Source organism: Haemaphysalis longicornis, unplaced genomic scaffold (assembly GCF_048455015.1).
Source record: "Haemaphysalis longicornis isolate Haplotype H1 unplaced genomic scaffold, Haemaphysalis longicornis Haplotype H1 scaffold_5, whole genome shotgun sequence".
NCBI classification, from domain to species: domain Eukaryota; kingdom Metazoa; phylum Arthropoda; class Arachnida; order Ixodida; family Ixodidae; genus Haemaphysalis; species Haemaphysalis longicornis.
In genome coordinates, this window is record NW_027526385.1 from 181,464,888 (window position 1) to 181,485,935 (window position 21,048).

The 21,048-nt window shown below is 48.0% G+C and overlaps 1 protein-coding gene across 1 annotated transcript; it reads right to left on the reverse strand.

Annotated features, from left to right (window-relative positions):
* Positions 1-674: 674 nt before the first annotated feature.
* On the reverse strand, positions 675-15,873 carry LOC144139538 (toll-like receptor 2 type-2). The gene is made up of 2 exons (XM_077671849.1): positions 15,753-15,873; positions 675-3,171 (listed from the first exon to the last, which is right to left on the reverse strand). The coding sequence occupies exons 1-2, from the start codon at positions 15,791-15,793 to the stop codon at positions 840-842; spliced, it is 2,373 nt and encodes a 790-aa protein (XP_077527975.1). The 5' UTR covers positions 15,794-15,873; the 3' UTR covers positions 675-839.
* Positions 15,874-21,048: the final 5,175 nt, after the last annotated feature.

The following is a 21,048-nucleotide window of genomic DNA, read 5'->3' on the forward strand; positions in this document are numbered from 1 at the left end:
TGCCGCCAGAAGTTATAGTTGCGCGGGCGACAGCAGGCAACAGAGTGCTTTTTTTCTTGCAATGGATATAGAATTTGCTATTGCAAAAATCCAGCATCCATGAATTTTTTCTCAAATGAACACTGCAAATATCACTTATGTATTAATGCTTTGCTCGTATTTGCATAATATATTGTTATTGCTCAACGATTTCGACAAGTATGAACATTGCCACTATACTTAGACGTTTAGATTTGGCTGTGGGTATACAAACCTATTGTGGAGCCGCTAATTCTCTTTGGCCGGGTGAATGAATCGAGGGACGGACGGACAGACAGACAGACAGACAGACAGACAGACAAACCAAAATTTCTGCGTTTAAGTAGCCCAATAGAGACCATCATCTTTAGAAGTTGCTTTGGTGGCATGTATTTTAGGTACAAGGCGTATTACCACACACCAGTCACCCATTAATGCGGCTATACTCGCGCGAGTCTTTCGCACGCTACACAATCGCGCCTTGAGCAAGATGCAGCTCTACATACCGTGGTTCATAATTTATATTAGAACAAGCGAAAGATTTCTTAATTAGGCTACGCCAACCTAGACGAGTCACTGTATTTCGGTAGGCGCAAAGGCTGTTTCAATAGCGATAAAAAGTAAAAATTCCACAACTTTATGAATGTACTGCACATTGCTTTATTGTTTTGTGCTGCTTTCCATTGTATTGCTCAAAAAATTATACAAGCAAATTACCGGTGTTCTGAAAAAAAATATTGATTGTACACCAGATCCATGAGTAATAAACTCTAGAAGCTCATGAAATGTTACGAAAACCACTTCTACAACGATGCTAACGATTATTTCTGTAGGGCGGCTTGCAGCTTTAACCAGAAGAAATCCTGCTGCTTTGCACAACCACCTACATCAGAGGCGTCAATATAGGTTCGCGATTTTGTCAGAAACGACAATACCGGGCTCATTTCGGATTCTCCAACAAGGTTTCTTTTGATGAAAACCAGGTGATCCTCTCGGTCGCACTCAAATAGACGATGCTGCGCCAAAGTTACTTCGAACATACACCAGCGGCTTCGACAGAACTTTTGGCTGATGATAAAGAGCGATATGCGACTCTGCGATATGCAACGGCAAATGTTTTCAGCTATAGGGATTCCGGGAATGAAATCACGTTCGGCAACGCAGATCCGGAATCCCATTTCCGGGGATTCAAGTCTCGATAAAAGAACGTCCGTTGCCCAATTTGCATCGCCATCGTGATATGACAAAAACGCGTCCCACAAAAAAGTGGCAGTTTGGGATTGCCTTTTCAAGTTTCTGATCTTCACACGCAAATACAGCAGCAGGTACCAAATATACCAGCGTCCCGCATACAAGCTGTAACTTGTTACTGTGCCAACTAGAACTGCGAAGATGGTAGGTACGCCTATAATAACGTAGTAGTCATAGTAGTGAGGAGCGCAGATATTCCTGTTCCATTTAATGTCTTGTGCCCTTATTCCAACCAAACTCTGTGGTTCTTTGCATTGAGCACAGACACTACTGCCTACCGCGCTTTGGTTTAACAATGCATGTAGATAATTTAATGAGCAGCTTGCGCAGTCCCATGGATTGCTACAGATATCTAAAGCTTTAACGTGTGTTACATCTGCATACATTTTACTGTTTATTTCGTACAACTGGTTTCCTGTAATATTCAGGTGAGCCAAGACTGGCATCAGTGAGAACAACGGTGGTGTCCAGTTATATAAAGAATTCCCAGACAAGTCTAAAATTTTTAGCGATAGTCGCTCAATTCCATGGAGTTCTATGCTAGTAATGTCGTTCGACGACATGAGCAGGGAAACAAGTGATGGAAGGCTGTTGAAAAACGCGGCGCCTGGAAAACATGTGAGTTTATTGCGTTGGATCTTGAGTATTTCTAGGCTGTTGAGACCTTCGAATCCACTCGGGTTAATTGAAATAATTTGATTTTTCGCCATGTTTAGCTCTCGAAGGTCTGTGAGACAAATGAATGGTGAGTCTGTAATGTGTTCGATTGAGCACTCACTAATATCAAGACGTTTTAGCGAAGGAAATCTACAAAAACTGCGGTCTTTTAGGCGACGCAGTGGCGTCCCTGCTAAAATAAGAGATGTAGCAGAGTTAGAGTTGTTAGAGTTGTTAGAGTTATTTTTGCACGTAAAGTTTGTGTTCAAATCAAAACTCGAGTTCTCCTCAACGATCGTACGTGACATATCGAGGAAACGTAGGTGCTGTAATGAGAACAAGGCCTCGGGAACAGCTGGAAGCTTTGACCCAGTGAAAGAAACGTTTCTTATGTCAGGTATCATGTCGAAAGCGTTACAGTGCACTGATTCAAGTGGAACATGAAAGAAATCTATTCCTACTAAATAACGCATAGGAGGTATGTCGCTTGCTTGAATTTGCTTAAAATTACACGCATACAAAACAATACGCCAAATTCGCATTGGTGCCAAAAGGTACAAAATATTTGCCGGTATACTTTTTACTGCCTCCGCGAATGTGAAATTAGCAGTGTGTATGACTGAAGAGTAAAGATTCCAGAGACTGTTTACTTTGAAAGGGAGCAAAAATGGTTGCAACCGAGAGTCAATAAAGAACTTCTCCATCAACCCAAATACCTTGCACTGTAGCCTTCCAAACGACAGCATTTTTGTACACTTCGTCAAGGCAATTACTGGGGGCTGGCTAAACTTTACCGTTACCTGCAGCCGCCGAATAAAAACCATTACGTAGTAGAGCGAAAAGCCGCCCACGACCCCTCGTGATGTCAGCGGTATGATGTGGTACTCCGTTTGCAAGCGTTCCGGAAAGTCATCCCACTTTGTGATGTTAGCTGACTTCAGTGACAGGAACACTGGATGCCCACTGAGAAGTGTCTCTTCGTTCACCGGCCCACTCGACACCAGGTTCTCTTCGAGCGTCATGACTTCTGGGTCCGAGGGCACAAACCACTGTTCCGGTAGAGCCTGGATAAGCACTTTGCAATTGGCCGTGACATGCCCGTTGTTCTGCAAAGTAACGTTGCACTGTGGAAGCGGCAAGAGACCGGCTGTGCTCCACTGCTCTCTGTTGCCGCCAAGACTGAACTGTTTTGCCTTCGAGCTCCCGATGAGGATCGCAACGAGGGTTCCCAAAGAGGCAATCATTCTGCATGAAGAACAACATTTTCGTCAGTTGACTACCTAAGGAAAGGAAAGCTCAAACACCAGTGCCCTACGGCGGTCATTTGCTATGAAAATGCGAGTTTTTTTTTGTAGCTACTAAAGGACAAATGAAACTAAAATGCTGTAGACACAACCTTCCTTCACAAAAAAATGCGATGTGCATCTTGTTTCCGGGCAGGCAGCCAAAGATGTTCAACTTTTTTTTGCATTCTATTCGCAACTCTGAAAACATATTTCATGAAGTTTCTCACACGACTAAGATTTACTATAAAACAGAAGGATTGACGCCGTCATCATTTGCATAAAAAACGCAAAAATACCAGTGCTCGCAAAATTCAAAGACTTCAACGGATTGTATATTACATCATCCTTCGTTTCGGAGCACTTAGTGTAGAAACACTAGTAGTAGTAATAATAAACATTTATTGACGTGAAATGCAGTCCAGGGCGGTGAGTTCAGCCTCCCCTGTACAGGAGGCTGTGATCCCCCACGGCTTCCAAGGCTCTCAACACGACTTCTTGCTGTTCCTCCGGCGATGTTTTGGTCAATGCGGTCACCCACTGAAACACTGGGGTTTTGGTTCTTCCTTTGATTACATAACAAAAAGCCCGAAGTATGTGGACAAAGCAGTTTTTATTGGGGCAATTTTGCGTGTAACATATCCGGGAGAATGCACGAATCATAAAAGTGAAACCTGTCTTGCGTGTTCAAAGCAGTACATATTCCAAGAGAATATTTGCCGCAGTAAATTATTAAAATGCGTGTAGTCTCCTATTCCAAATTCATCCCAGCGACCACAGTCGCTACTGAATAAGTAAAACCAAGGTGCCTTCTGGGCTTGTTAACAAAATAAACATATGTTTTCTCAAAAGACACAGTGTATGCCTTAAAGGAAAATTATTCACTGAAACAGAAAGGCTTCCGACGCTTATTCAACACAGGGGTTGAATATCCACAAGTAGGGATAAACATACTGACAAGGTCCAGCCAATTGTCCCATTAAGGCGACTGTACAAAATTAAGCTGTGGAGAATATAACACTACAGTTCCAGGGGAAGGCGACGTGAAATTAAGGACTTATTTGCAAGTAGAAGCCGGCGGTCTCATTCGCGAGTCCACTGAGCTTAATTTGGGCTCACACTTATACACGAGTTCGAGTTTGAGGTAGCGTGATACTACTTTAGCATCATGATTTTGAGCCTGAGTGAGGTTGAGTACGTGGGATCTAAAGTGGGCCTCAGCGCGAGTGATCCAGAGTGAATTTGAGCGCGAGGGAGTTCGAGTGCGTGTGAGCCAAAATGAGTTTGAACCCGAGTGATTCCGATGAGTTCGAGTGCTGCCTGGGGGAATTTGAAGGTACCTAAGGCCGTGTGAGTTGAGCCCAAGTGATCCTGAGAGATCCCGAGTAAGTTGGAGCTCGAGTGAGTTTGGGCCCGCGTGAGTCTGAGTCCAAGGAGGCTACATCAGACCACTCTGGACTGCGTTACGCCAAGTCCGTGTCAGACTGCGTAGCTGAACCGGAATTCATATAAGAATGGGGAGCAGTGAATTCACTCCCGCGTGAATCTAGCCCAAAGTTGTGGACATAATGTTTCATATTAAATCCGAAGTATCCACCAGTTCAAATGAGCCAAGCAGAATGTGCATAGCCGATGGATAGCTCCTTATCTTGCCTATTCCAAGTGAATGAGGCCACTATTCCACACAAACGATTTTGTTACCCGTTATGCTGTTGTGAATGTCAGCGAAGGCGAGCCTTCCTCTACACCATTTAAAGCCTGAGTACATCTGAGCCCGAGTACGTTCTCAGTCAATTTTAAGTTTTAAGGCTGAGTGATTGACGACTCCATTTGAGTTTTTTTTATTGTGTCATTTTGCCACAGGGGGTAAGTAACAAGGAAACAATGGACAAAACAGGACAGCAGTACGACACAGACGGAAAGAAAAAGTGCCCCGCACTCCATTTGAGTTCTGAGCTTGAGTGACTCAAGACTCCACTTTGAGTTCCTAGGCCGAATAAGTTCTGAGCCTGATTGAGTTCTGAGCTACAGTGAGCTCTGAGCCTGAGTGAGTTCTGTGTTTTGCACTTACTGTGAATTTGAGTGAGCATAAATGCGTTAGTCAGCCATACTTTAAGCTTGAGCGAGAGGTGACCTCGTAATAAAATGAAGGAAGTGCACGCTAACGTGTAACGCTTGAAGGTAGCGAAGCTGTACGCAACTTTCAGGACCAACACGACGGTTTAAGTCCACGATTGCAGCAGATTTGCTTCTTCTTCGTTGCCGCAACGACCTTTACTCCATCATTGGTGCTGTAAGTGTGAGTTTATTTTACTTTTTTAGACGTGATAATCGTTGAACATCACCTTTGAGGGGCTTATGCTATGACGTGTCTTTCTTGTTCCGAGGAAGTGTTACCACGACTACGGCGTACGCTGGAGTCTTTCTCGTTTCGAGCAAAAGTTGCCCCGATTTCGGAGAACGCTATTGTTTTTTTTAGGCAAATCTTATCCAATCTCCCTAAGTAAGTATTGTTGCTTGACAAATGTGCGCCGAGAACGCTGGGCGGTCGTCGCGAGACACGCACACACGAGCGCTCGGCAATTGCTAGGTTTTTTTAAGTGCAGATCTATCTAATTGGCCAATCTACCTAAGGGGATGCTTAGATTGGCAAACGTGCGCAGGCGACGCTGGGCGGTAGTCGCCAGGCACGCACACTGGAGCGCTTGGCATTTTCTTGGTTTCTTACAGCGGGGCAGTCGCCCCAACCTTGGCCAATCTCCCTAACTGGGTATGCTCGGCTCGGAAAACTTCCGCATGCGACGCTGGGCGGTCGTCGCGTGGCACATACACGCGAGCGCTAGGCATAGGCATATTTTTGTTTTGTTAACGGCCTGGCGGTCGCCGTGAGGCCCGCGCTGCCGTGAATGCGTACACGTGCACGCGCTCGGCAATAATTTTTTGGTATATTTAACTGCGAACAGGAAAACTTACGATTTGCTAGCAGCTTCGCTATTAATAATTAAATGTGCGATTGAGTTTGAGCGAGGCGGTCCAACTTTGCAGAGGTATGTTTGCACATACACATACAAAGACACATTTACAAAGAGATAACCGCAGAGACAAAGCACTGAACTTCTTACCCATTTTCTTCTAGGTTTTTTTTTTGTTAGTGCAGCAGCGTGCCAGCACCATTCCTTTGGTCGGGCCCTAGCAGATGCCAAGAGTGCTTGGTTGGGCACTAAAACAGCACCTACTAACACTATTTACACAAAGTGAAAGCCCACAGAACGGCTTCACCATACACCATTGAAATAATTTAGTAAATCCCGCCTCTCAACCAAAACATTCTGTATGGTCTTTGTTACGTAAACGTAATGAAGCTGATCATGATCTTCCACCTTGCTAACCTTTTGCCCGTGACTGAATTCGTTCGCTCAAACAAGCTCTCAGGCGGCGTTAATTTTTGGTGACCTGACCGTGTTAAAAGCAAAGCTGTATGCGGCTAAGATAACGAGATTTTACATTATTGCGAACTAAAGCTTGCTCGTGTCACACACACACTTGCGCGAGGAACACTGTCGGATCGTCTAGAATAAAGGCTCCACGCACCACGTAAAACAGACCGCTCGTAGTATGACCCTAGCAGTTCAACGTGCACAAGGTTTTAGGGGCGGAGTACCGTAGGACCGCACAATGTGCGTCCGCGTCCGTGCGCATAGCATTTACAATCGCAAAAAATCACACAGGCACTAGTAGGATTCGAGCCTGTGTCTGGTAGAACAGACAGAGTTAGTGTCAGTCGTCTTACCCATTAGCCTACGACCGTGAGTTAGTACCCGAGAGTGAAACGACTTACTCCCTAGCCTGTAACGGTGCGGAGTACCTTAGGACCTCCCAATGTCCGTCCGCGTCCATCTGTGCGCACACAGCCATTAAGCAAAAATTAAGCGGAATTCGATTTGAGCCATGAGTTGCAGTTTCGTTTAGGGAATAATCAAGGTGCACCTCACGGCTCAAATCGAATGACGGTCGGGGCGCAAATCGGATGTCACTTGGGGCGCAACTTGGATGTCATTTCGAGTCCCCATTCTCTGCAGCCTCACCATCATCCACGGAGTGAAGATGCTGCCATTTTTTTTCTATTTTTATCAGACTGGTGCTATGTTGTATCGCACGTATAACGGGCGCTCCCGAATGACCGCGCGCTCATCAAAAGTGAAAAGTATGAAGGGATAGGAAAATGATAAGCGGTAAATAGCGACCACGGAATTTCCCCGTTCACAAACCTACTCCCCCCCCCCCTAGTGCTTAGACTAATCTTCTTAACAAACACTTGTACCTTGCTTCGACTTTTCTGTCTCTCGCGCTACAAATGGCAGGCCTCCTGGTTAGCTCAGTCGGCAAAGCGACGGCCCCAGATAGGAGGTGCTCCAGGGTTGAAATTCTGGATCAGGATAACTTCTTCAACTACAACGTTTCTGAAGAGCTGTGTAGCTTTTCTTTGTGGCTATTGGCTACATTTCAGCTAGACCTTGGAGTTTCATTCACAGTGGTGGCTGAACTAGGATTTAATCTGGTGGAGAAGAATAGCGTATAAGTGAATAGCGTCTGTTATAAATAAGAATTTATTTAAGCCTGTAGAGGGTAGCAGTTTCTTCGCTGAGATGACACATCATCTCACAGGTACGAATGTGACAACAAAATTAACGAGCCGACCCAATGCCAGATTCTGGATCAACAAAGCATGGGCAGGAAGAATGCAAGCCTCCAACAGGCCGCCAACGTAGTTCAGGCCAATGACAACAGTTGTAGACTAGCCTGTACCGCCCAAATATCCGAGCTCTTATTCGTACAAAAAGCGGCAAAGCGACACAGCCGGGGACATGAAGATGTCACTGGACGGACATAGTATCCTTCCTTCTTCAACAGTTAAGATATTTGGCATGACCTATCAAGAAAATTGCAAAAACAACCAGCTAATCCAAAACCTAGAAGCAACCACGGCGCAAATGGTTAGGATGCTCCGAATTATTGCGAATCAGAACTACGGCATGAAAGAGCAAGACATACTAGCTTTGGTCGAAGCGTTCATTGTTTCTCGAATTACCTACGTCGCCGCCTACACCATGTTTGAGGTGCGAGAAAAGCCAAAGGCAAACACAACTATCAACAAAGCGTACAAACAAGCTCTAGCTTTGCCCACTAGTACAGTGCTCAGCGATTGAAACGCGATACTCGGAGCGCGTGGCTGCCGATGCCTGTTGCGCCACAGGTGAGCGCTTGTGAAAGCGAGCTGGCGCATTGTGGTATATGATAAGGGTGAAAGCATTCGTGACGCATGCTTAGTGCATCCGGGAGACAGCCCTTCAGTGTGTGTTTCTTGGCGGCGCCATAGGGGTGCTACGTGCCATGGTTTGAAAACGCTGCGCCTGCGTGCCGCGCGCGCCACGATAACACATCGCTATAAATGCACATTAAAATTCTTCATAACGCACGCGGTGCCAGCTCACCCAGCTTCGCGCGGCGCGGCGCGGCACGGCACTCAGGCGCAGCGTTTTAAAGCCATGGCATGTAGCACGCCTATGGCGCCGCCAAGAACCACACACTCAAGAGCTGTCTCCCGGATGCACTAAGCATGCGTCACAAACGCTCTCATCCTCATCGTATACCACAATTCGCCAGCTCGCTTTCACAAGCGCTCACCTGTGGCGCAACAGGCACCGGCAGCCACGCGCTCCGAGTATCGCGTTTCAATCACTGAGCACTGTACATCAACTGCTCTACTGCACGCACTTTGATTGCATAACACTTTAGAATTACTGACTGAAGGCCACCTCACCGCGCAGAGAACACGCTTAGCCGTTGCCCTCCCCTGGACGCCACGTACTCCAACGCCTAGGCTACGCACTCCACAAACCATCGAAACGACGTCGGACATCCCACTGGACATTCGTTCAATGCTGCGAGTTCACACACTTTCACGGAACATGAACCCTCAGCACCATGAAGGTAGAAGAGGAGCCAGAGCCCAAGCCCTCGAAAAACTACGCGGAGAATCTACCACCACGGCGTACACGGATGCGGCGGACTACGCGCGCGCGAACACCATAACTGCAGTTGGCGCAACCCCCACTGCCCTCATCACCAGCATAAGCCTAAAGCAGCGCACTACCCTGCAAGCGCAAGAGACAGCGATCGCGTTAGCTGTTGCACCTACTCATGCCAGTACCATCATCACAAACCTATAAGCGGCGTGCTATACGTACATGGCGGGAAGAATTTCCGAAAGAGCAATGCAGGTTCTATCCAGAATTCCCCAAAAGACCTCTATCAATAACTTGGACGCCTGCATATTCGTTATTCCGGGGCCACCAAGCTGCCCATGGGTTCGCCCGAGGTCTTGCAAACCGGGCGCCGTTGGAGGATGACGACCGGGCAGATCACCCTCTGACTACTTTAAGCGACATAACGCTACAGTACAGGCTCTCCCGACGCACGTGCCCGCCACGAGCTGACCCGCTGCCCAAAGAACAAGAAGTGACTTTCCGCCGTCTACAAACAAACACGTGCCCACACCCCAGGAGAATACACGCCATTCACCCCACACTCTATAGATCCCTGTGCAATTGCTGCGGCCAACGCGCTACTCTATATCATATGGTCTGAGACTGCCAGAAACACTTAGGCTTGCAATCAACTCCGAGTCCTACCTACGGGCAGTGGGAGGGTGAACTTGCCAGTACTGACCCTAATAGGCAGTTATAGCTGACCGAAAGGGCGAAGATGGCGGGTAGAACCAACGGAGTCCTGGACTAAGGACCCCGCCCACCTACCAGTTCTTCAGTCGAATAAAGTTTTCCTCCTGCTCCTTCTCCAACGCCAGATTCTTGCATGTCCCAATTCGCTCTTTTCGAAATATACATAGACAACCTGTGCTCTTCAATACAATTTTATCTTGCCTACTAACGCACACCCAAACTTTAAAAACAGGCTATATTTCGGTATTGTATTTATTGGCCGCGAAGGATTCGTTACTATTAATTCCCTGATTGTGGAACGTAAGCAGCGGACACTCGATAAGCACGCTGCACAACGCCAGCGACCGATAAAGAAACAGAAAAATAAAGCTAAACAGCGATAAATGGTGCGCTTCATTTGCCATCATCCTTCAGAAAGAGATTGGCATTAGAAAAGCCCCCAAAAATTAGCAGGGCCTTAGGACATTATTTTTCTATTTAAAAAGGGCTCCCAATGTTTTTAGAGCATGTATTATGCAATTTTTGCACTCCCCTGATGCTGGCGTAGTTCACACGTTCATTAACGATCCCTTCCCCGTATAATTCAAGCTTAATGCTAGATGGTTCAGTTTCCACGGCTGGTTTTAGTGCGCAGCACTTTGGCGCCGCTATAGTGGTTTGGCGGCGGCAACGGCGTCGTAATCGAGTGAGCGAAGGCAAAAAATTAGCGGTGGCTTAGCTCGGCTATGCCAGGATATACGTAGCGTGAGGTAAGGTTCAGCAATGCAATCCAATCCAATTCAGTCCAACCCAATCCAATCCAGTCTAATCCAACCCAATCCAATCCAGTCCAGTCCAGTCCAGTCACTGCTCCTCACGCATGCACAGCACGGCTCTTTAGGAGCCACACGAAACGGCTATCAAGCGGCTCCGGCGCAGCGTCAGACTTGGCTACTGCGCAATGGAGGCGCACGGTTGGGCACGTGGCGGCACCAGTGTGTCTGCCGCGGCTATGACGTCACTCCTCTGGAATGCGCAGACCGGCGAATGTGCAGACCCAATTCTCTACCCACCTGTACTCCAATTGGATTGGATTTCCAATCCAATCGAATACAATCCAATTTAATCTAATCCAATGCCTCTCGCGCTTGCGCAGCATGGGCCTTCCATGTCCACCCGAAACTGCTCTACCTCGGCCAGTGTAGCTTACGCTACAAAAGGAAACAGCAGAAGAAAGTGTGGTGAAAGTGTGAGGGGGAGGGAGGTGCGTCCGAGTAGAAGCGCAGCGCCCACTCTGTCGTCCTCCTTGCTGTGTGGCTCATCCCAACCGCGTGACATTGGCGCGGGAGGTTCAAACACGATTTGCACACAACATGCTCGGTGGTGGCAACGCGCTGAGAGATAACGGCAGGGTAGCGCGCGCCGCCTTGCGTTCGCTGATCACGCCATTGCTTACTGAGACGCAGCAGATATTCGGCGTGACCGAGAAGACGGCAGTTTACGCTGCGCGCGCACAAATTTTGCACGAGGGAGTATTGTAATCGTCAGTAATTTGTAACATCTTTACTGGATCGTGATGAATTTGTCGATTATATAGGTACAACTGACTGGTCACGTGATAATTTTGACTTCGATTGAGAAGGTGGGCTGCAAAACTTTGTGCATTATTTTTATAGGCTACGACATCTAGTACAAACACTGTTAAGTATAAGAAACAGCAGATATTTCCTCACAATGCGTGGATTACAAATGGTTATTCCAAATGTTCGTAAAAAGGATAACCTTTACAAAAAAATGACAGCCTTTCCATACTTTGCTTGCAAGCCGATACAAAAATATTGCAAAACAGTTTGAACGTTTCAGTCCAAAAAGCAAAAAAAATCTATTACGAAAAATAATTTACTAAACATCGGGGAATCCGAAAAAATATATTGGAACCATTTGAGCAGCTTTTTAAACGAACAGCTTTTGAGCAGCTTTCAGTTTTTTTCTGCGATCTCCCTACGCACCTTCGTCTATTCAAGTTTGTGCCATGCACTACCCCCAGTTGGCTGCGTGCCAATATAGCTGATGCCTTCCCGGTGCTCGACAACGATAGTGGTGGTGAAACTTGAGTAGACTATAGGTCGTGGCATTGCTCGCCCTCCTAGACGGCAAAGGTCCGATGCCACTTGGTTTAAAGTAGGAAGAGCAATGTGGGAAGACAGTGGACGCTGCGGCAGCAAGCTGTCAGCAGGTAGAACCAACGTGCGAAAACACAGTCAGTGTCTCCTCACTGGGCATGGTAAGGTTTGAGCATTGCCACATTGACAGTGCGGCTAGGCTGTCGTCTCTGAGAGCTGGGCACGTTTCTTTCTAATACCACGATGAAGCTAACATCGGGCAAACGGGGGAGAAACTTGTAGTGAACCTTGAAGGCAACTTACCAGCTTCCTTCAGTGTTCCTTTAAGTGCTGAGCAGGAAAAATGCCCCTCTTTCTCTTTTTCATGCCCACACTGTTCAGCCCCTGAAACCACTGCCCAACTCGTCTCGTCTTCCCAGAAATTCCCGGTCTTCTCCCTTCCCCCACACCCGAGCAGTGGGAACGCGCGTTGGTAAGCTCAGACCTGCAGGAGCAGCGCAGCGGGACAGCGACGGCGCGCGCGTATATGCACTGACGAGGCCGCTCACTGTTTATTTTGAGATGCGACGCATCTCTTGCTCGGGGGTATGTCCCTCCGGCGGCGAAGGCGTCCGCACACCACCTGCGCATGCGCAACTCTCCTCCGTTCTTCTCTCCGACAGCTGTGCGCAACACACTCACTCCGTCTTATTAGCCTGCGAGTATGCAAGCCAGGCCGTCTCCGACCGGCAGTCTCCTTGCCCAGATACCCCTCTCACCCCCCCTGATCTCCTCACCCACTACCGCCTCAGCCGCCGCAGATATCCTCCCCCTCACCCTCGCCTTAGTCGTCTCGAAGCCACTACCGTCCGAAGGCTACAAACTAACTCTTACCCCCACCGTACAGTCCTCCACAAAATGTACCCTACCCAATACTACGCGACCTGTGCCTACTGCCCATCCCCTGGCACCCTATACCACCTGGTATGGGAATGCCAGCAATCCCGGACCGGCTGACCAGCTCGTACCTTGCGGAGCAACAAGAAGTCGTCGCTAGAGCCCGGGCAGCCAGCCAGGACCAGGGCATCCCGCACTAAGGTTGCCCCCCACAGGGCTGGTGCCCCTGCCATCTAGCACCAAATTTGCTCGTTTTTATTAAACGTGTATTTCTCTCTCTCTCTCCGTCTTATTAACATAATAACAGCTGCGCGCGCGCTTCGCTCCGCTCGCGTCTGCTCCGGCGTGCAAGTGCGCGCATGCGCGACTCTCCTCCGCTGTCTCCTCTCCTTCAGGCGCTGTGAATATAAAGGGGGTAGCGCGTTGCGGCGGTTCAGTCAGAGCTCGCGATCCACTGACCGTGTACTTCAGCGACCACAAAGCCGTCGTGCTCAAAGTAAAGTGCAATCGCTGAAAATGGCAACCAGTCTCTCTCTCTCTCAGTAAAAGAATGAAAATTACGCCCATCTTTCCCGCGTATGAGAACACCCGCATGTGATAGAATGCATCCTACGCGTTCACAACACGTTTCACGCGATTTAGAGAATCAACCCAATGGAAACACCAATTGAACCCCCCCGATGCGTCGCATCACATCAGGGTTCCCCTCGAGGGAAGATGGGCGTACTTTTTTCATTTCGGCTCAATGAACGTTTCGCCTACCCACCGACGTACATCAAGAAAGGCTATCATCGATAAAAACCGTAGAGAAACATGATTTTTTTCAAATGGAGTCACGAAAGAGCTAAAACAAATATTGCTGCCTGCTCCCAAGGGCATCACCAACAAGAGGCTTTGATTCCCCGGTATAACGCAGAAAACTTGAATTCTTACATTCTAATCGCGGGCGTTGTGAGCAAGAAAAGATATGTAGACCAAAAAACTGGACTTGCGCGTGCCAGAGAGCGTGAGCATGAGGTCGCATGCCACGAAAGAGAAACACCAGTGCAAGAGGATTGTCGAAGGAGTTGGCCCTAAAAATGGCGACGCAGCGCGCGCAGGGGAAACGAAGCAGGCGCGCCAAAGGAGGGTAGACCACTGCCGCAAGTGCGGTATAACCAACCATCTTGAGAAGTGAAGCCACCAACAGGCGTACACAGCATGGTCCTGGCGATGGCTTGCTCGGAACGAGCTTCCGGTGTTGCTGTCCCGGGGTCGATCTGGTCAAGTGATGACGGGCGCGGCCGCAAAGTTGAACGGAAATTTTATCAGCAGATCGAAAAAATGTGCAAGTAGCCTTTCGCCTTCACACTTTACAAAGTTTGAAGTATTCCCAGATTTTTTCTATGTTTGCCTCAAAGCAAATATTGTGTGAAATATCTAGAAACTTGCGGAAGTGCTTTTGAAGTGGTCCTCGTTGTATAAACATTTTGTAAGAACAGGACGCACACTGTTATCTGCCTCGATTGACCAGGTTTACTGCTGCTGGGCGCGTAATAGTTCCTACCGTTTTGGGGAGGTAATGTGATTGGTTGTTTCACGAGAGGCACTCTTGCGCACATCATAAGGGAGTGCACGAAACTCTAGACTTAACGTTGCATACACCCGAAGCTTCTTGTTTAAGCTGGGCGGGGTAGAGTCGCCAATGTGTACAGTGTGCTCTACTACCGACACGATCAGGCACATTTTAAGCCACTGCCCGCGATATCCTAGTAAGCGGGCAACAGCATCGAATGCACTTGTGCGACTCCGAAGAGGAGGCCCTGTAGAACTCTCACACTTCCTTGAACCCTGGCGATATCGTGATGAGGCAGTGCTGGGAACAAAAACTCTGCTTACTTTTCTTGCGGAAACAGGGCCAGAAGAGGTTCTGTGAGCCCTCTGAACAAAAACATCTTATATATGTGTGCATCTACCCTCTGCATCTCCCCTCTATATGTCTGCATCTCCCCTTTGTCTCTCTCTATTTTCCCCTGTCATCTCACTGTGTTCACCCCATCTGGAGTACCATGCCCTACCGTTAGTAAGGCTGACTTCTAGAGCTTTCCTTAAAGGTTCTCTCTCTCCCTCTCTCTCTCTCTCTCTCAAGATACCCTTCCCTTCCTCCAACCCCCATCCCTAACCCCCTCGAGCAATTGGAGACCTTTTTGTCCAGGCCCGACCTCGCCACTCAATACGGAGTGGTGGCCAGGGGCCAGGAGCTCCTGGACACATATGGGTCCTGTGGCTTGGGAACCACCCCATGCCTGGTGCCTGCGCGCACACACCTTCTTTAAGGCCTCAGTAAAAGTTGATTCTCTCTCTCCATCGGATAACATCGTAAAGGTGACAGAGGTATACAGGTTGGTACTTCCAGTTGGATACCACTTTCCTTATTTCCTAAGGGCAACAATTCAATTATCGAAGTATCCTAGTATGCAATTAACTTGCATTTCTAAAAACTTTTTTTCGAGAATGCGTACCGGCCCACTTTTTGAGCCTTGAAATATGTGTACACACACGGTGAGGACAAACATTGCAGAGTGAAAATATTCGGCTGCCATGATTCGCCAAAGCAATCCACATAATTCGATACTAACGACAAAAAACCACAAATGAAAATACCGTCCGCAAATAAAGTTTGCTGGGAATTACAAGCAACCGGGCAAGAACTTGATGCAGCTTAAGCCCAAGTTGACCATTTAAAACTGACGCGAAGTACGGGAGAATTTCGAGACATGCATTAGGAGGTGCTCCTCTCAGATAAGTACTGCCACCCAACACAAGAAGTAAGGAAAAGCACTTACGTGACCCTATTTGCAAAACCATGGCTCTCAACCCGAACCATGGCTCTCAACTCCAAAGAAGTGTGCGCCGCACTTTGCTTGCGCCGATAATGTCCGCCGAACGGGGACGGGCGTACGTCCGCCGGAAGAGAGCGAAGACAATGAAATGAATGTCTTCTGACCCCGCCACATTTCCGCTATTCTGCTTTTAGATATTGCCTAACTGGTCGGCCGCGGTTGTTTTTCGCGCCCCGGACGCCACTTTCATCAGAGCCGGCTACTGGACAACACGCATGTCTTTCTGTCGAAGCCGCACAACATGCGTACTAACGGGGTAAAAATAGTTTCTTTTTTTAGAACTACGCATAATGGAATAAACCTTAGGCTGTTACTGCAGTTTCGCAGCTATACTTGGATTATTATAGGCGATGGTCTTTCAAGATTTTCATAAACATGAGAATTTTGGACTGTCTAGCGTTGTCAGATGGTGGAGGGTTTGGTACATGAGTGCCGCACCCTAGGGCTACAGAACCCAACCAATCATCATCATTCAACACCTACTACACCACTCATGGTAGCCCCCCCCCCCCCCGAACCTCGAGGGCTGGGGGAGTATTATTTTTTTCTGAGTGGCGGCCCTTACCCCTGGGCATAGGGGGGCGATGGTCTGCCGTCTCTTCATTCCTGTACGATATGGGAGAAACCATTACTATCGCGATACTTACGTGGTGACAATCTGCAAAAAAGGAGAAGCAATAGTAAGTGACAGAAGTTTTTCCCCCAGCCTCCTCGAAAATTACTGCCGGTGAACACCAGGTGGAGATGAAGCCCTGGGCCCCAAGCCGCCACTGCTCTCTTTGTAGGTGAAACCAGACCTCTTTCCGCACTTTTGCAAGTACTTCATGGAGTCCTGGTCGCCGCTCAGAGTGAGTGACAGCGCAGCGGGCCAGCCATACTTGATACGAACATTCCACCAGGAGCAAAACAAACTGATTTATTGCTGCGCGCGGGAGCGGGTTAAGGAACCGCACTGTCTCGTATGGGATACCAGGAAGATCAAATATTTGGGCTATTTTGCGTAAGAGCGCCTGCGGAATCGCGCACTCAAAAAAGATGTGCATCGTGGACTCGGCCGCTCCACAGAACAAAGTGCCCTGCGGTACGCCGGAACCAATCCTACAGGTGCACGAGTGCGTCTAGTGAAGAAAAAGAGGCTCCCACGCGCCAAAAGCCATTGGAAGGATGCCTGCGGGGTTCTAGAAAGTCTGCCAGAATTAATTTCCATTTTGGATTCCAGTTTACGAGCGTGTACTGCTTCAAATGAGGCGGGAGGCTGGGGGACAGTATCTCTGCCAAATCCTTCAGCGGCGACGCGAATAAGTCGATATCGAGAACCGCTTGTGTGAGGCGAAACAGGGCATTAGCAGCCCCGTTATGAAACAGCGAAGGAGTACCAGCGCGAACGACGTTATCGCGGACGGAGCTCTGCATAAACAAACCGAGACGAGTGCTAAGGAAATAGGACGCGAGACAGCTGGTTAGCGGAATGTCACAGCCCAGCGCCACCCGCGTCCACTTCACGTGCAGCGCTGTCGCTAGAACTCCCATATCGGTGAGGCCGAGGCCTCCCTTGCTTCTGGGCAGCTTTACTATCTTGTTGTCTTTCGATTTAGCTATCAGACCTAAAGCGGAGCATTAGAACGATAGATTTATATAGGATAAAACTTTTCTAAGCCACTCAATCTAGAAACACAGTTAACAATTGTCAACATTTTTAGGTGAAAGGAAGACATTAAGCACAATTTAGGTAAATCTCTATACACAACAGAAACTCGCAGTGTTCTCCTAATTGAAAATAAATGTTTCCTTGATATTTATGACTTAAAATAACACATACGCGTTGAAAACAATACTATGATGCAAAAATGGCAGCATCTCCACTCAGTGGGTGATGGCGAGGGTGCGGAGTACGGGGACACGAAATGACATCGAAGTCGCTCCTCGACCGTCATTCGATTTGAGCCGTGAGTTGCACCTTGATTATTCCCTAAATGAAACTGCAACTCACGGCTCCAATCTAATTTCGCTTGATTTTCGCTTGATGGTGGTGTGCGCACGGAAGGACGCGGATGGACATTGGGAGGTCTTAAGGTACTCCGCACCGTTAGAGGCGAGGGAGTTCTCGGGTACTAACTCATGGTCGTAGGCCAATGGGTAAGACGACTGACACTAACTCTTTCTGGTCTACCATACACAGGCTCGTATCCTGCCGGTGCGTGTTTGATGTTTTTGCGACTGTAAATGCTATGCACACGGACACGGACGAACACTGTGTGGTCCTAAGGTACTCCGCACTTAAAATACAGACACCACGAGACTTGCGGCAGCGTTCGAACTTCAAAAGTAACAAACGTTCCAGTAGCTAGCGGGTGAGCAGTGAAACGCGCGAATGTTAATTAAATTAGCTTGAGCGAATCTCGCGCGTGGCTTTTGTGGGCGGAAGGAAACTGGAGGGGAAGTGCGTGACAGGGGGCGGGGGAAAGAAGGGAGGCATTTTCGTGCAGAGCACACAGAAGACTTCGATGATATTTGCAGTGAAGGAAGCAGATACGTGGCCATCTTTTCTGGTCAAACAGTATTCGACTGCCTTGCAGGAATTCTTGAATCGGAGATATTCCGCGAAACCAAAAGATTTTAAATACCAATGGTTCCCCTGCAGTATATTACATTGTAGTCTTCTGTCGTCCCTGCCACGTAAATGCCTTTCTTATATTCGGACTGTTTCGTTGGTGCTTACGCAAGTTTTTTTTTTTTTTTTTTTGCTTCCCGGAGTTGGATTGTCATGGATTCGGTCGGCAATTAGGAGATCGGTGAAAGATCTGTCCCCAGATGTCCATGGCAGAGTGAACACAAGAAGAAATGAACGAAATAAAACTGAGATATGTGAAACAATCATTTGATCCATCTGCCCTGTCGCTACGGAGTGAACCTGGTTTTTGTTTGTTTTGCTCCTGTATTTCCCATTTTATTGCTTCACCAAACAACCGCTGCTTAGAAGCCCTCCCACCTCCCCCCCCCCCCCCCCCCCCCACGTGGGTTCGAGCTTCGTCAGTAGGGTGAAGATGTGACCAGCCTTGTTGTGAAGCGTTTTAGAAATTCATGGTGTGACAATGAAAAAAGCTTGCTTACCTCGGGAGCACCTTCAGACGTGACCAGGAAAACAATCTTCTAGAAGAAATCTATGAAAGCCTCTTATGTTGCCAAGAAGGCTCACCTGCTCCTCATCTGCCCTTATAGAGTCCTTGAAGCCTTGTTGCACATCTCTTTTCTGCCAAAACTCCACCGTACCAAATTTAAAAGTTAATTTCAATAATGTTTTCATAAGAATGCCACATAAAATTGAGGGTTTCGATTGAACAAGACCCTAACCTAAATTTATCATGTAAATATTAATCAAATCATCCACATAATTTTTATATACTCTCGGCCGTAAACATCCCTTAAGTGGAAATTTACAATATACCATACAGTATATTGCTGCATGAAGATATATGCAGCAATAAAGCTCTTTAGCGTATGTTATCATGCGACATGGATAAGGAGAAACCTCAATAATGTACAGCAGTGTAGGTTGTCGTGCGGCATGGAGAGACACACACTCCAATTTTGTACTGTAGTGTGATGCATGTAGAAACAGATACCCACTAATTTTAACTGTAGTGTTTGTTGTTTCCCGGCATGTAGAAAGAGATACATACTATTATTGTACTGTCGCTTTTATTGAGCGCGATAGAGAAAGAGATACACACCAATTATGTACTGGGGTGTATGCTGTCGTGCGGCATGTAAAGAGATACACACCAATTTAGTACTGCTGTGTAAGTTGTTTTGCATGAACAAAGAGACACACACTACTATTTTACTGTAGTGCACGTTGTCATGCGGCCTGGAGGAAGAGAGACACACCAACATTGTACCGTAGTGTGTGTTCTGCGGCATGAGGGAAGGGATACACACCAATATTGTACTGTGGTGTACGTTGTCGCGGCCCCGCGCGCTGGGGAAACGCTTTGCTGAGGAAATATCCCACCACTTGCAGCTTGCGTGTGTTATGAAACATTGAATTCACCGTTCCCATGCATAGGTACGCTCCAACAGGTGCCACAAGCTTGATGCACAGTGAATCGACGAGTAGCTGCATTCTAAACGTACAGTGCTCACGGATTGAAACGCGACACTGCGAGCGTGTGGCCTGCGGTACATGCAGCGCCGCCCGTGGACGCCCGTGGAAGCTAGGTGTTGCCAGTGTTGCATTGTGGTATACGCCTCGAGCGCGGCCTGTAGGGGCGCCACTGAAATCCCCCTAGCGGCCCGCTTCGAAAGCAGGCGCGGGAGTCCCCGGCCCGCTCCTCACTGTCGCCGTAGCTTTTGGGGCTCGTTCAAGACAGCGATTTACCGTTTGTCCGCGTTCGAAATACCGAATAACGTGGAGCAGGCACTCTGTTTGGAAGCGTGGTATGTTCACGAGAGTATAAACGTTTATGAGGCGATCTTAGTGAGATCTATATGAGCGCCGGGCGTGTGTCACAGGCCGGCGTCCCGAAGCCAGAATTGCATGCAGCTGATTGCAATTCCGCTGCCTTGAAATTTCGTGACTGTGTCTTCGTAAGCAGTGTTTCCTCCGATGGTCATGTAGCGGCCATACACACTATGATGTGAATCGACTTTGTGCACTTAGAAAATCTAGCGGAGCACTCATACCTGACAGCACGCAAGTTACGCCTGCCAATATCACATATCAGATATTGATCAGTACCATGAACAAGCCAATGCGGCATAAATTTCACAAACATTGTACCAAAGAAGTACGATGGATAATGCAAAATTACACTCCGGAGTCAGCACACGACGACAAATTTAATGCTGGGTCGTCTTGTCCCGAGGTGAGCGCTCGCAAAGATTGATCTGTTACATATATCCTCCACGAGAAGCGCGAAGATGGGCTTATAGAGTAATCCGCGTCCGTGACCAAACTCTTCTTCGAAACATCGTCATATGAGTCATGACACAGGGAGACTGCAGAATCTAGCATAAACCGAAATCAGAGACCCGTATCAGATACGACACTCTTCCAACGAGCCCGTGTGTACGAGATTTCGGCGCGCGTTAAGGCTCGAGGTGGTCAAAATTATTCCGGAGCCTCCACTACGGCGTGCCTTATCGTCTCCGTTGCGTCGGCGGGTTAAACCCTGCAATCAATCAATCAACTCTTCCAACGACACCTCGTATCGCTTGTGAACTGCCTACCCTGTATTCT

Excerpts from the sequence above, each read along its gene's own strand:
- LOC144139538 (XM_077671849.1), bottom strand. The coding sequence starts at position 15,793 with ATGGTTCGGGTTGAGAGCCATGGTTTTGCAAATAGGGTCAC. Across the intron at positions 3,172-15,752 it reads GGTTTTGCAAATAGGGTCAC|AATGATTGCCTCTTTGGGAA; the intron begins GTAAGTGCTTTT and ends TTCTTCATGCAG.